A 16,151-nucleotide genomic window follows, 5' to 3' on the forward strand; every position below is an offset into this window, starting at 1 on the left:
TTTGATTGAGATTGTTGAAGAGAACACTGTGCACCAAGGCAGGTCAGTTGAAGAGGTAGGAGGATAGATCTATCTTGTTTGGATGGAGAGTGTTCAAGTGTCAGTTTAAATCAACAGGGTTGCAAAGGATATCAACAGAGCCTTCAAGTGCCTTGGAGTTGTGATTGTTGGGTTTCCCCAAATCCGATTCCATTATACTTTCTTGTGTGGTTGCTGGTGGTGTTATAGAGGCCATCACCTACGACCCTCACACCGTAGCTATTATAAAACTGCATGGATGTGTAGCAAGCATATGTTATTGATTACATTTATAGTAAATGTGTGCATGCCCTCATGGCCATGCGATCCAGCACATATTTAACTACAAAGCAAGATATTAAATATCTTTTTTGCTAAACTCCAAAATTGCACTCTAAAAAGATAACACACAAGATTCATTTAAAACGTCAATGTTCTCTACAACAGAGGGTAGTGAAGCCTGCGATACCTAACGTGGGAGTCACGACAACTACTTTATTTGTGTGTGTGTGTGTGTGTGTGTGGGGGGGGGGGGGGGGGGGGGGGGGGCGGATATAAATATTATTTTGTATGGGGTGTCCAGTCTGGTTAAACAAAAAGAGAAAAAGAAAAGTCACTGTGCAAATCTAATCAATTGAGACTTCATCTGTCCTTTGGTCACCCAAGAAGATGGTAGATACATTGGCAGCATTGCCATTCAAAGTATATCAATCCTCAATCCGTACATATCCAAACCCTCCGGTGCATACTGCCCATTGAGGTCAAAGCCATCCACTTCTCTAAGGATGAATATTGCTTGGGTGACAATGCCTTTTTACAGGGAAAATGCTGCTTGAGCTCAACATACTCAAAAACCCCCAAGTTGCAAAATGTTTACTCCAACTAAAGCTTCAATGAATGAATGTTTTTTTACCTCTCTCACAGAGGCACGAGCATGTATCCAAATGCTTGTTGAGCTCAATATGCTCCAACACCCAAGATGCAAAAAGTATATTCCAACAATGAATGAATGTTTACCACTTGTGTTACAGAGGCATGTATCCGTTGCAGTGCTGCCTATTGTGACGAGCTCCCCTCCAGCTGAAGGACCTGTTTGTAGCCCTCCACGTACTCTTGCTAGTCCAAAGTCTTCTCAGATGTTTATACAAAGCTGGGGCTGAAAAGCATGCAAGAAGAAAGAGCAAGATTGCTGCACATAAAAGGAGAACATTTTGAAACCCATATTTGAGCTCAGGATTCCTTTGTTCTGTCCAGGGAACGCCGCCGACATTCATGCCAAATGCTGTTCATAAAATTTGAAAAATGAGAAATTCTGTAACTCTTAAAACCCGTATACAATCGCAATGCAATGATAGATTGTAAAGGTATCAAATCTACAAACAGGAGGTAGCAGTTCAGCTTTGACCAGGAAAAGTGAGAGCAACTGCACAGGTGCTGTTTCAATCCCTGGCTGCAGCTCTAACAGCCGTATTTCGAAGGAGAAGGAAAGCAACTTCATTCATGAAAGAAACCAGAAAATCTCTCTAGATATGTCTGCTCTCATTAATGTCAAACATAGCTCTAGCTCTCTCTCTCTCTCTCTCTAATGTTCATAAACCTGCAATCTTGCTCCACTTAGAACCCTTCTGCACACAAACTTGCACACAGGTGGAATGGACAACAACAGACTTGCATCTATGACTAAGCCTGTGAAATGTAGCTTGGTAAATATTGAATCCCACCACAAACGTGGCTTCCTTCAATAGAAGCACAAGAAAGAAAATCTGCAAAGGTAACGTTAGTTGTAATACATACAGAACTGAAAACACGCAAAGATTTTTTCACAAATACTCCAGCAGTTCGTCAGCCTCACAAATCTACTGTCTACATTATCTTTCTGGAGCTTGCATAGCTCATGTCAACTTATGCATCAATATTATTCTCTTTGTTGGTATTTTTTTCTTCTTGACATTACATGGCATACATAAATACCTGACCTTGGCTACGAAGACAAGGTCCTGATGGGGTTGGACGTGTGCTTTCCATACATATCCTCTTATCCACTAAGGATCCTTGACTGCATGACTTCAAAACCTTCATGAAGCTGACCATAAATATCTTTTCTTCTTGAAAAAACCATCCAAGAAGCCCTACAGCCAGGTCCTCATCCAGGGGGTACAAGGGCAGTGCTTCTCCATTACCCCCTCCGTTTGCCAGGGCTGCCTTCTTGCCACTTACCTTTTCTTGTTCAGGGTGTCATAAACAATGGCCTTTCAGCCCAAGATACAGGCCTGCAGGGTCTGTGCCTCTCCATCCGCACTCTTGAAGAGCTCCTTCACTTTAGAGTTCACAGATGACACTGCAGCTTAGCAGGGACAGAGGGAAGCCCGAGGAGATTTTGCAGACACCATCAAAGTCTTCTACCTAGCCTCAAGGGCCAAGATCAACCTGCCGATCAACCGTGAGAAAAGCTCCCAGTCCTGTTTGGGGAAAGATCCCTCGGTCTGCTATCTTGAAGGGAGCAGGTCCTCCACCCCCTTGTCACCAGATGGACATTAGCACCGTGATTATGGATTATGCATTCTGCGTATGGAAGCTTCTCACGGGATATTAACTTGCTTTTCCACACTGGGGATGAGCCATGCAAGAGACGAGTCTGGATAGGTATCCACAGTGGGTTTGACCCATGGATTGGTTTGGTTTTCCATGCTTAAACTGACCCATGTCATGTGCATACCCAGGCATGGCACCACGTGGGCATGCTTCCTGTCGCAGCAAGCATCTTAGCAAGGTAAGAGGTCGGATATGAGAAGATTGGATCAGTTTTGGCACCCCAAACCGTGCCCATATGTGCTCAAGACATGCGCCTACATGTGGGATTGAGACAAAACACAATAATGGAAGCAAGATCTTCACAATACAAAGCACAGAATTGCAGAAAGAAGTTGAGAGCAAACAATATTACTAACTGCAAACTTTGATTACAAACTGATCGTTGTCCACCCACCCACTCCGGGTAAGGAGCTTTGATGGCAATCTAGACAAACTTCGTATGGAGTATGTCTTGCTTACAAGAGTGCTTGAACACAATGAACTCAATGATGAACAAAGGCAGCCAAACTAGTCTATATATAGAGTGCCCAAGGTCGGCATGGGCGTAGGTCGACCATGTCGGCCAACCCACGACTGACCAACCAACCATTTCATCCAACTAAGACCATATTAGACGGCCATCTGATACCGTATAGACTCTCAAACGGGCCCCACAACCACAGAATAGTGTCCTTGGTTTGTTGTCCAACGCTCACTATTACAGTCACATAGCCCACACACGCATGCATCCTACTTGACAAAGTGCGAAGTCTACATAAGCTGTCTCTTAACCATCTAGGCACACTTGGCCACCATCCAATGTCTAAGTTGGGAACTGTTAGGTGCTTGGGTGCTCACCACAACGGTTGCTACTCATACAAGGGACCTTACAAAATAGAGCACATCCGTCATCCATAGTAACAACGCGAGGGTGGAACATTGAGCAAATGCTTTTCCCAACACCTCAACTCAATATCCACCCATAGGTGAACTACCTCTTCAGTCCAATGCCAAGTCGATGAAGATGGTGCTCCAGCAAATCTCTCCCAAGAGCCATTGTGAAAATATATGCACAATCCTCTATTGTTGGTGGACAGTAGACAAGCTCCACCTCTCCATCCATGATAAGCTCACACACATAATGATATTGTATCTCAATGTGCTTCGTGTGAGCATCAAACACTTGGGTTCTTGGCAATCGCCTGTAACATGGGAAAGAATTACATGTCTTAAGAACCGTGTAAAAATGCAAAGATGAACATTGAGAAGAGAGAGATATTGCTGAAACAATGTTTTCTGTATATATGTATCAAGATGTACATAGATCCTAACCAATCGTGGCCTCCAAAAAGGTAAACCTAAACCTATGACCTATCCCACAAAGCCTAGGATCAGATAACTAAAGCATATAATCACATGGGACGGGGAACGGGAACGGGAACGGCATATGGAATATGCAATTTATTGACTTTGAACCTTCAAGGTATCACTTTAAATGTACAATACGTGGCACAAACACCGAACAGGCACTAATAAGTACACCAACAAAGTTCAAACCAATATATAAGCATGGAATGATGATCACTATCAAATAACAAAAGACTAGTGTCTACAATGCACATAAAGTGCTGAGTCAAGACTCAAAAGTAAAAACAATGAAACATAGCTAAATGATAAATCATAGAGCCTGCAATGCTCAATCGGAGGGTGGAGCGTGAGAAGTACTGGCGTCATGATCATGGCTGACTACATGACCAGTCTGAAAGGTAGTGGCATCGTCCTCTGGGCTCTGTTGTGTCTCCACCTGCTCATTTCCCTCCTCCACCACTTCCAAGGCGGTTGGCATTAACCTCTTCCCGCCATGACCAACCATCGGTTCTTCTAGCACCACCACGACGTGCGGAGCCGAAGGCTACTTGTGAAGAAGATGCCATGAGAGGGTGAAAGTTGAGAGAGAGAGAGAGAGAGAGAGAGAGCTCTTAAGGCTTAAGGCTTAAAAGTTAAGAGGCTAGAGCCTAGAGAAAGCTTGCGGGTTGAGAGAGAGAGAGAGTGAGAGAGTGAGGGAGTGGGAGAAGAGAGCTTGCTGCTTAAGCTCAAGAGTGGAGAGAGGGAGTGGGGCGGCTAGCCAAGAGTGAGAGAGTGGGAGAGAGAGAGAGAGAGAGAGAGAGGAGAGCTCAAGCCTTATAGGCGGCTCCAAGGCTCATGCATGGTGCGGGTCACGGTAGGCCACAGTGCCAACGAGAGGAAACGGGCACAGCTGCCAACCACCAACGAGAGAAAACGGGCAAAAGCAATGAGTAGAAACGGCAGAAAAAAAAAGCGAAAAAATACGACGAAAAAACCAGCGGAAAAAAAAAAGGCATCCCGGCCGTCCCGTTCCCGGGACGCCGTCCCCGACAAGGTGCGCCCGTTCCGCCGTTCTCAGGACGTCGTCCCCTGGTGACGTAGATGCCCGGGACGTCCCGCCCATCCCCAGTCCGTCTCGGAGCGCCATGTCATTTCGGGACGACGTTTCCGCGTCCCGGCCCTCCGTCCCTTGTGACTATGAACTAAAGACTGAAGTGATCCTTGTTGTTTATAGGCTTTTGAAATTATCCGTACACCTACCCGACTACTATCCGCCAGGTCCTTGGATAGTAACACATCAAAAATCACATAAAATAGCTAGTACATCCCCCTAAGAAGATCCTAATCCTAGCTAATCTAGAGTGTAAAGTATGTCCACATCTGTGCATGTGATATTCCCTCTTGCTAAGCTTGATGATGGGAATCCAACTAATCTTGGATGGCCGACATCATCTCTTTATTCCATGTGGACTCCATCCTTGGCATCCTGGCATCCTGCTTCCAAAACTTGAGGCACTCTTGACCACTTGGATCTTGTCTTGAAAACCTTCTACTGCAACCTTGGATTGCTCCAATCTCTAATGCTCTCATGCACATGTTCTTGTGTTGGATTATATATCATTTGAAGAGGGTCTAATGCATCATTTTCATGCTTGTTCTGGCCATTTATGAGGCCCCACATACACATATTCATTTAGGCATTTTTTTCCAATTTTTATGCCTTTTATAGCATTTTTATGCTATTATGGAGTTGTCGGCCTACTGTAGCTGGCCAACCAACTCTCATGAGGAGTATATAGGGGTGGCTCCCCTTTCCCCTCATTTTACCTCATTCTTGTGCATCCTCTTGAGGTCATTAGCAGTTGCTTCTACTTCTTATCATTGTACAGCACCTACGGGCTTCCCTCCTGCTCAGTTTTCAGCAATAAACATTAGTTTCCAGCATTTACAGGTCTTGTACCTAGGCCTACACCTGTCTTTTCTATTGCTTTCACTTTCTTTCATGGTATCAGAGCAAAACGTTGACCTGTGAACAGAACAGAAGAAAGCTGCGTTTTAGAGGCTTCAACAGTTCGCTGCGTTTTCTGCGGATTTCAACGTAGAAGGTGTTGCGTTTTCTTCCGGGAGCAGAGGCTTCCTCAAGATTGTTGCGTTTTCTTCATCTGACGCTTGGGACTATTGTATTTCTGAATTTTCAGCAAAGATTGCTGATTTTTATGCTGATTGGATTGATGAAGCCCTCTTCTAGGTGCTGAGGATAGGGATCTACAGCTTGGAGAGATCTTCCCGTGTGAAAACAAAATTTTTGTCCAGCCCTAAAAAGGGAATTTCTGGGCTTTATCGGTTTTATTTGGGATATTTGTGTCTTTGTTGCTGGCCGACAGCCTTTGGGCTGGCCGACCAGCACTCCTTCATACTATATATAGGTTAGCCTCATCATTCATCAAGGTGTACCACTTCTTGACCATATCCGGTACCATCTGCTGCTACTGCTGCCGAGTCCTACACCACATTGCTTTATCATCATCGCCTGACAGTACAGCACCTCAGCGTTTACTACTGGGCCACACCTTGGGACAGCAGCCTACTCTCTGCTACAGGCTACACCATGGGACAGCAGCCCTCTCTGCTACATTCAATACATCAACGTTACATATCTGTTCATGGGACAGCAGCCCCCTCTGCTACATAGATTACATCAGCGTTTACATCAGCATATCATCAGCACTTATATCAGCACATCATCAGCGTTTACATCAGCGTTTATATCATCATATCATCAGCGCTTTACATCAGCATATCATCAGCGTTTTACCACAGCTAATGGGACAGCAGCCCTCTCTGCTACAGTAGAGCATATCAATGTTTTACATCTTGCCACATCACACCATCGGGACGGCAGCCCACTCACTGCTTATCTTCACCATCGACACCACTCGGGACGGCAGCCCTCCTTGCCCTTCACCACACTTCAGGTATGCAGCACCCTTGTCACTAGAGCCTACACCCTTCAGGTCTTGCAGCACCCTTTTCATCAAAGCTTGCACCACTACACCACTTGGGACAGCAGCCCTCTCTGCTCTTCATCTACCACCTCAAGTACCACAACACCCTTGTCACCAGAGCCTGCATCACCTCATCTTCCGTTGCCACTACCACATCCGAGTGCCTCTGCATCCACCGACGCGAGCCTTTGACACCGACCACCTCACGGAGTGCCTTTGCCTCACATCGATGCAGCCTCGACTAACTAAATGGCCCGAAATTGGTTTATCCGCCCTGCCAAAGTGGCGAAGTCAATAAAATATCGCAATGAGATTGCACCATTATCCGCCTCACAGATAGTGGAAATGCATCCATGCCGCGCCAATAAAAGCACTTAGCAAGTTTCGTCGAGCCGTTATCCGCCGAGACAACGGACTTCAATAGCGAAATCCCGACGTGCATGTCCCCCATCAGGTCTGAGTAGTGCTCAGCTGTCCAAGGGTGACATATGCTTGTGTCATCTCCCAAAGGGGCATGGTCGAGAAAAGGCAATTCAAGCCCTACTCGACTGGCTAGAAATTGAACAGCCAAGTGATGGGTCAATGAGAATAACGGCCAAGAGCTGTGAAACACCAAAGGTTGCTCAACTCGCTCTCGAAAGGCAACAATCATTCGCTCTCGCATGAAAAGGCGCCTTGTCAGATTCAAAGATCCCAGAGAGGAAAAAATACTGGGACAAAGCTAGGAAAACGGTCTCTGGCACTACTTGAGTCAAAACAGAAGTGGTGTTTCAAAATGTTCATTCCTGTAGGCTGCGATTGCTACCACTCTTCTCTAAGTGCACTCTCTTTCCTTCTTGAAATCTATATGAAAAGAGACACATACATGACTTGGGAGGGACCTTAAAATGCTAAATAGAAATACTCAACGATAGTGCTCTCCTAGGTTCTCAACAATGACTCAATGATGATCAATGAATGAATATGGCTAAAGCCTAGACTCCTATTTAAGTGTCTAATGTTGGTGAGTTGGCTATACCAACTCTACCAACCCTAATAACAATGTCCAACTAAGTGTGTTCACAAAACAACCCAATAACTATGTCCACAGTAGGCTACTCATAGGGCACCTAGACACTATTACAATGATCTAGCACAATAGCCCTTAAAAAACACATGAATCCAACCACTTATTCAACCTCTGAGGTGGCCAATGGATAGAAGCATGTCCATTGCCTCCTCGAACACTACAAGCACTGGAACTAGCCCCTACGTGGAAAAGTGGTACGCTTATGAACCAAAAGCCTAGAGTTATTTGGAAGACAAGATCAAAAGAACCAAGACCCAGAGACGAAAAGATTTTATTAAGCACAAGTTGGAAATGAAGAAAACAACAGAGTCCCACACATCAAGCAAATGCAATGTGCCTTGCATTTTCTGGGAGCTTCGGAGGCCATCAAGGAGCCCCGGGGTGCCCCGAGAGTGCCCCTTAGAACCTAAAGTGGGACCATGGGAAGACCAAGGAGTAAACACCCCTTAGTAAGGGGCTCAAAAGGGGTTTTCCCTTCTATTTTCACCCACGAATAGCAGGCTGACTAACCAACCGGCAGGGAAGAGGGAAAATTGCCTTGCTAATAGGACAGCCCAGCCCCCACTTCATCATATCTCATTCTTGCCTCTCCTATTCACGCGCAAATGCAGCAATCAAGAGCATTAAGCAGCCCAGCTGACTAATTCCGGAGGTGGCCCCTTGGCTAAATCCTCTCAGCCCAATTCTCAGAGAAATCACGCATAGCATAGACTACATCCTATGGCATCCCCACTCACGTCATCAGCACCCAAGGGTAAGTGCTAGTTCATGCATAAAGAAAGGTCAAACTTAGGGGATATTGCCTAATGCCATGGCCATAATCATGCAGCTTTAGAGTTTGAAGCAGAACAGAGTTGCAACTACAAGTATATGAGCATGAAGCATGTCAATAATTGCTCACATTGATTGAGGCTCACCAAGTAGGCTTCCAATAATGACAACGTATATACGTCACAGCAAAGCCGTGAGAGTCGAGACAAGGTTATCACTTATCAATGAGAACATACCTGATGTCACGATTAACAATGGCAGAATATTATTGACAGACGTGAGAGGTAGTAAAGATTCAAATGGTAGTAAACACCTATCAATGAGAACATACCTGATGTCACTATTGACAATGGCAGAAAAATTATTGATAGAAATGAGAGGTAGTAAAGCTTCCGATTAATTTGCTCAGACTGCCATGTATCAAGACCAGCTTGAAGAGCAGTTATGCGGTTGGCAAGAAACCCGACATTCTCTTTCTGCTTCTGGAGGCGGCCAGCCAGCGTTTGCATAGCTACCATATCCTCTGAAGCAGACCAGTTCTTGCTTGCCAACTTCTCCTTAAATCTAGGAAAAACTTGCTCCCCGTGTGAAACAACCTGGCAAACATAACAGATGAGAAGATGAAGTGCATAAAAAAAGTAAAAACGCTACCAGGTTGCGAGAGAGGATTGCCTGCAAAAGACGCTGTAATTTGAGCTGCATCTTGGGAAATAACCGATCAACAAGCATTTGCTGCTTTACCACATACCCACCTACACCACACTCCATGAGAAATCTCCACCATCAGAAGCATACATGCTGACATGCAACAACCATCAGATGCATGGTGCCCCAAGGCCTCAAACTAATGCAACTTCAAACCCAATCAAACATTCAAAAAAGCCTGCTAAAACACATCAATAGAAGTAGCTGCAACACTCTTCGTTTCGTTTACCTGTGTCTAGCTCTCGTTCATTTTCATCCAAATCCATCTCGAGCCTAGTCAGTATATCCTGCAAATGGTCAATGTGGGTATCAATTATGTGCACCACCAGATTTAAAACTGACATCGGTATGCGGTTGTTGACATCCTCCAAATGGTTCTTTGTTAAGTAGAACTCAAGCACATGCTGCTGAATCACAAATCCCGTGGCTCCTGTTTGATCAGATCCAATGTTGCTTTCCAAACTAGGTATCTCAGACAAAAAGCTGCTCTTTGCCAATGTGGAGAATTCCAGCCTCGGGATTCGCCCAAGTGAGACAGTTATCACGGAATCCTCCGTCACCCGTCCAGCCAGCTTCTGTGTGTACTCGCTTGTTGTTGGCCCCGCAGAATTGGCTCTAAATATGATGGCTCCATCCACATACCCACAGAATGGCCCATTACTGGCAAGGGCAAGTATATCTTGAAGCTTCAAAGGGGGGCAGAGAGTACTAATGAGGTACTGGGCGGCAGAGGCCAACGTGGTATACGACCGTGGCAATTCCACATGATACCATGAGAAACGCTCATCATCTAGGCGCCCTTGGCAGGTCCCCAAGTCCCATGCTTTGGAGGTAAAATTGCCTTGACCATCAAAGCTGTATGCCATGCGTTTGAGGGTGGTAGCGGAAGAGGGTTGAAGCTCACAGGAAGACGCCATGTTCTGTGTGTGTGATGGTGGTTTCTGTGTCACAAAACACATAGTTTCATACGGATTTCAGCCTACCGAGATCAACAAGAGCCCAGAAAAGCTCTGACCATGTGGAGATCCCGAAATGGGGCAGGTTGAGGGTTAAAAAGTTGAACGAAAAATCGAAGGGCAATTTTTTTGTTGTGGGGCTTCAGAGTAAACCCCAAAGAAAGCTGTGAGCATGTGGAAATGGGTGGGTGGAGGGTTCTTACCTTGCCTTTATCCAGGTTCGTGAACCATGCCAAGGATGCTTTACTTAGCTTGGCGATGGCGTCGGGATGTCGGCAAGGGCTATGCTGCTTTTTTCTGAAGAAAACTCCAACGCGAGAGCTCAAAATAAGATTTTAAAACTGCAAAAGAAGGGGGGGTTTTCAACGAACAAGCTCAAAATCTGACTCTCCAATTCGCTGTGTCGCGTTATGTGCATTCTCGGAAGTTCCGTCGCGAGGGAGAGAGAGAGAGAGAGAGAGAGAGAGTCAATGCCGTCACCAGCATTTTACATTTATAGATTTTTGTGGGGCCTTAAGGCATCTCCATGGAAGTTGACAACCAACTTAAAATACAAATTTTCACTTTCTTGTGTTTTACAAACTTTGTGGACTTTTCTCACATTCCCAAACAGGTAGTTCTGTGGGTACTTTTTTAACATTTCCAAACAGGTAGTTCTGTGGGTACTTTTTTAACATTTCAATCACGACGTACTAGAGAAATGTGATGGTGCACGCCCCAAACTCTACCAAAATTGTAGAAACTTCCATGGCACAAATTTAAACTCAAATTGTACAAGTCGAAATCCACCAAACCCATTGGATAGGGCTATATCGTCAAATCACATGACAAGGTAGCTCTCACAGTCTACTTTATGGTTAGCATGTGACATAGCATCATTTGTACCATCTACACCTTAGTTTCCTCTATGCAGTTTCGCCATTATAGCTAGGACATGCATACTTAGACATGAATTTGCATGGTGGGAGGGCATGAGGGTCATGCATGGTAGTATGTTATATATATTATATGGGCAACATCTTTCCTATGATGTGGATCCACATCAATGGTCAACCTAGGGCTTCTAGAAAGCATAACTTTTTTGCCTACTTTGCATGCATCAATATTGTTCACATATGCAAGGCCATTATACATGACCAAATCAAATGCAACATATATACAATATATGGCATGGTGGTAGTACTTCATGAGGGAAACATCCCTCGTATGTGTGGAGATGTAATTACACATTGTTGGCATGTTACAATGTTCATCAAAATGAACTTCGAACCTTGCAATGAAGAGAAAGGAAGAAGTACAAGGGTCATTAGGGAGCTTGCAGTTGGGCACATTGAATGCAACTATCCATTTGTTGGACCACAAGATGCTCAACTACTCACTAAGGCCTCAACCAAAACGGTTTGTGTGGAGAGGGAATAGAGCTATGAAGAGCTCTACTCAACCTTCGTAATGTGTCTAACTCTCTCTCTCTCTTGAGCAAGACTAGAGAAGAAGGTGGAGAAGAAGAAGAGCGTGGAAGTAATAGCACTCTCAAGAGTAGGGTAAAAATTAGGGACTTGTTCATACCTTGGAATGGTCAAACCACTAGGTTATTTTCTTGGAGATTTATAATATAAGTGTAGATCTATGGTTGAATTTCTTTTCAAAAAGATAATGAAAGTATCCAAAACTTGGGTTAATTTGTCTCATTGCAAAGTTAATTTTAAAGTAATTTAAAATACCCACAATGTTAAGCATAAATAATCCTCATTGCTATGACAACTCAACTTGCTAGCCAAACTTGAAGGGATGTGCTAGACTGTGTTCATCACCTCTTACATTTTGGAGTAGTAGACTTGGGACTGTTTTAGCTTTTTCCCATATTTATCACCACCTCTTACCCTATCTCCAATCCTCCAATTCCCCACAACATGTACTTGCTCTTACTAGATGATAGAAATTGGCAAGGCAACATGGCAAAAAAAAAATTATTGGCTACACCACCCAAGTTGAAGCCGCTAATCAACACAAAATTCCATAAGTGGGCTAGCCACAGATAGGGACAAGATGTCACACAATCCCATGCTTCTCCTAGAACCATTCTAGAAATGGGGCCTCGACTTTGTAGGCTCGTTTAAGCCGCCAGCCGACTTCACAGGAAACAAGTATATCCTGGTGGGCCACAGAGCTCGAGCTTTCCGAGATAACACAGCCAATTCAATTGCCAGATTTCTCTACGAGATGATAATCACTCAATTCGGATACTTGATCGAGTTGATTAGTGACCACCAAGGCAAGAACTTTGTAAATGATGTCATCCGAGAACTAGTCACCCAACATCTCATCATCCATTAAGCGGTCCACAGTGTATTATCCATAGGCCAACGGTCAGGTCGAGTCGACCAAAAAAATGCTCAAGAAAATCCTCACAAAGTTGGTCAATGAAGGCCGCATTGATTGGGATGAAAAGTTGGTCAATGAAAACCGCATTGACTGGGATGAAAAGTTGTACTCAGCTTTATGGGCATTCCGCACAGCATACAAGGTCTTGACAGGAATGACCCCATTCAAACTAGTATATGGTACAAAGGCAGTCGTGTGCCAATGGAGTTTGTAGTGCCGAGCTTGTAAATTGCTATTGTAGAGAAGTTAATCCCAGAGGAGTCATTGCAGCATTGCTTGGACCAGCTCCTTAAGTTGGTGGATAAAGAATGCTTCAAAAGCTTCTTCGTCTCACCACAGTCATCTAGAAGCGGAGGAAGAAGTGGGTTGATTGCCACTCCAAGTTTCACATGTTCAAGGAAGAAGATCTAGTCCTATTATTCTAGTCTCACATGGGTCCACATCCGGGAAAGCTGAAGCTCTAGTGGGCAGGACCATTCTAGGTAGTGGAAAAATTCTACAACGGCACCTTCCTCCTCGGCATGCCCAACGGAGAACAATTCAAGAAGCTGGTCTACCGCCTCCGACCATACCATGCACTAATTCCACCTAATCCATTCATTAATGAGGCGGCGCCACTAACCCGCTACCTGGGCATTCATCACTTTGATGACGTTGTGGGGCGAAAGGAAAAGGGCAGTCCTCTATAGCAACATCCACCCACACATGCCGTAACACACTCAAAGAACAAAACAGGGGCACCACCAGCCTTTACTAAAGCTGGAAAAGGGAACTCACACACTCACAATCCCAAGATCCTCACAAACAACTCTCTACCCTTGTCCAACTACCCACACACACAGAACATAACCCAAATTACACATTTACACCAAGAGAAGAGAGGGAAAAGGGTACATCAACTTCTCTACCTCACAACTCCATTTGTAGATGATATATATGGGTAAAAAAGCCTTGATTATATAGGTTCAACAGCTTAAAGCAATAGATCAATTAAAAAAAGAGAGAGAATGAGAGATTAGTGTGTGAATGGCATCCTTGTGCACACAAGGGGGTCTGGGCGCATCAACAAACACACACCCACATCACACTAAATCTACACTCCCACCTCACCCACAACTTCAAAAAAAACTTGTAACACAAAGGCCCCTTGGGCTCACACACATTAATTCCATAATGTTCTGCATCATTGATTTAATATGAAGTAGAGTGTTGAAGATAGCCTCCCCTTTAAACCCCCAAGATACTCACACCTTGGCATAGAGTGTAGTTACAAAGTTTTGAATATAGCAAAACTCTACACCATAACACCAATTCTTTAGTATCACACAACTATGACTAAGCCCATGAGAAACATGCTCACAACACACCCATATCACACTCATGCACCCAAGGTACCTTTTGCCCACATCAATTCCAAGTTGTTCTTCATTATTAGTTGAATATGAAGTGGTGTGTTGAAGGTAGTCTCCCATTTAACCGTAGAAACAGCCTCATGTGAATCGATCATCAACAGGATTGATGTCCTCCATTGAACGAAGCCGGTAGCCAACACCATTGAAGGTCACAAGGAGTAGAGAAAGGCCCTCTCGTCAACGAAGCTTCCCCATGAAGAACAAGAGAGCATGAATGTAACCAATACTTTGCATGCTTTTGTATTCTTGAAGTAAGTAAGATGTGGATTCTCACAATTGTTTCCCCAAAATATGCAAAATTTCCTCCCCCTTGAAGTAGTGGGACCTCTGGCTCTTGGTAGACCATTTCTTCTACTGCTTTTATCATATTGCAAAGGCTTCAACACAAGGAGTTGCCTTCACATAGAAGCTTGGAAACCATCATGGCATTTAAGAGACCCTCGTTCAGTTGAGTTCTTCAGAGTGGCACCCCTTCTTAGCATACTTGTAGGGGCGATAGCAAGCCACACTCTCTTAGCTTATAAATAAGTACTCCTTCATGCTCTCTAGTAAGCAGAAACACAGGCTGACCAACAGAAAGCACATCACTCCTAGAAGTTTTACCAACTTCATAACTAGTGACTTCTTCAAACAGAACCTCCCATTCTCTGCTCCTTGCTATCAATGGCGGGAACACGACAAGGTAAAACATTCACCTCTCAGATAACCTAGCACAGCCAACCAACAAAACACGACACTCCTACTCTGCTCCTTGCTACTAGCTGGCAACAACAAAACACGACACTCCTACTCTGCTCCTTACTAGCTGGCAGCAACAAAGCAAACAAAGCAACATTTAAAAAAACTCTCCTTCTCTTTCGAAGTTGGCTAGCCTGCTGTCGACAAAACAAACATAACAAACACAACAAACTCTACGCCCTGAGGTGGCAACCCAACCAGAACAACGCACCTCTGATTATCCCCGAGGTGGCCAGCTGCACTACCAGCCAGCTGTTGAGATATCGAGCTCGTCTAGTGAGGCGGTGGACACTGATGACCCGCCTGGGGGATAGGCCCCACACTTACACCACTGGCATGGTTGGTGAGATCATGGGTGATTTGCGGCCAGTGGGATGACAGGCTGTGTGATAGCCATTCTAGAGACTGGCATAGTTATAGCACCAGCACCTCATTTAGTTGGGTTCACAATATAGAGAACCCGTGTATGTATTGGTTGAGTACCTTTCATATTATGTGTACTCTTATCTTGTATATGGCGTGTTGAGTGTTGAGTGAAGAAGAAGAAGGTATTCAGCCTCTCACCTTGTGTGTTCTCTATTAGGGTTTTGTGAGTGTGTGTGTGCTTGCAAGAGCTCAAGCTCACTTCCCCCCTGCATCTTTTCATGGTATCAGAGCCTAGTTCGTGCTAAGGGTTGAGCTGCAAGCAAGAGAACCACAGGAAGCGGTACGAGGGTAAAAGCTTCAACAACTCTTCCCTATTTGTGTTGGTGACTACACCCTTATCGGGAGCTCTACGGGAGGCACCGGCAAACGATCTCTGATTGAGGAGCTTTCTTCGCGGGAGTAGAGCTATAGGGAACCTATGCTGTCCTATTGGACTAAATTTTTTGGTCCGAAAACGCGTTTCGGGCACGTCTGGACCTCCGTTTTTCAGAAAGCAGGCGATTTCGAGCACTGCGGGTAAGTCATCGATTCTCTGCAGAACTCTGTTTTAAGAACTGCAGGAAGACAGATTGGCTGTGCAGACACTGTGTGTGCTGCAAAGAGGTCAACAGTTGCCATTGGGTGTATGTATGCACGGTGAGGTCACTGGTTGTGATATTTGAGAGTACTACAGTACCGCTACAGAAAATACAGCAGTTTGTGCAGGACAAACCAGAGTGTTGTTTCTGGTAAAATTGTGTGTTTGGCAAGA

General features: G+C 44.7%; 1 protein-coding gene across 5 annotated transcripts; it reads right to left on the reverse strand.

Annotated features, from left to right (window-relative positions):
* Positions 1-618: 618 nt before the first annotated feature.
* On the reverse strand, positions 619-10,881 carry LOC147621460 (uncharacterized). 5 transcript variants are annotated; one of them, XM_086824200.1, is made up of 6 exons: positions 10,646-10,881; positions 9,716-10,427; positions 9,454-9,533; positions 9,113-9,377; positions 8,928-9,017; positions 1,163-1,300 (listed from the first exon to the last, which is right to left on the reverse strand). In XM_086824200.1, the coding sequence occupies exons 2-5, from the start codon at positions 10,401-10,403 to the stop codon at positions 8,962-8,964; spliced, it is 1,089 nt and encodes a 362-aa protein (XP_086680326.1). In that variant the 5' UTR covers positions 10,404-10,427; positions 10,646-10,881; the 3' UTR covers positions 1,163-1,300; positions 8,928-8,961. The 5 variants fall into 5 exon arrangements, 4 of the variants coding, with proteins under 4 accessions (XP_086680324.1, XP_086680326.1, XP_086680328.1 ...); XR_015269832.1 differs by having other exon boundaries at positions 1,167-1,300; positions 8,912-9,017; XM_086824201.1 differs by lacking the exon at positions 1,163-1,300 and adding an exon at positions 1,492-1,510.
* Between the last annotated feature and the right edge of the window lie 5,270 nt (positions 10,882-16,151).

Source organism: Cibotium barometz, chromosome 30 (assembly GCF_041138505.1).
Source record: "Cibotium barometz isolate CiBa-2024 chromosome 30, ASM4113850v1, whole genome shotgun sequence".
Taxonomy (NCBI): Eukaryota; Viridiplantae; Streptophyta; class Polypodiopsida; order Cyatheales; family Cibotiaceae; genus Cibotium; species Cibotium barometz.

Bases quoted from the DNA above. Each gene is read 5' to 3' on its own strand.
- LOC147621460 (XM_086824198.1), bottom strand. From the start codon at position 10,403: ATGGCGTCTTCCTGTGAGCTTCAACCCTCTTCCGCTACCACCCTCAAA. The intron at 9,534-9,715 runs GTAAACGAAACG...AGTGTGGTGTAG, and splicing joins TGAACGAGAGCTAGACACAG to GTGGGTATGTGGTAAAGCAG. The intron at 9,378-9,453 runs GCAATCCTCTCT...TATGTTTGCCAG, and splicing joins AATTACAGCGTCTTTTGCAG to GTTGTTTCACACGGGGAGCA.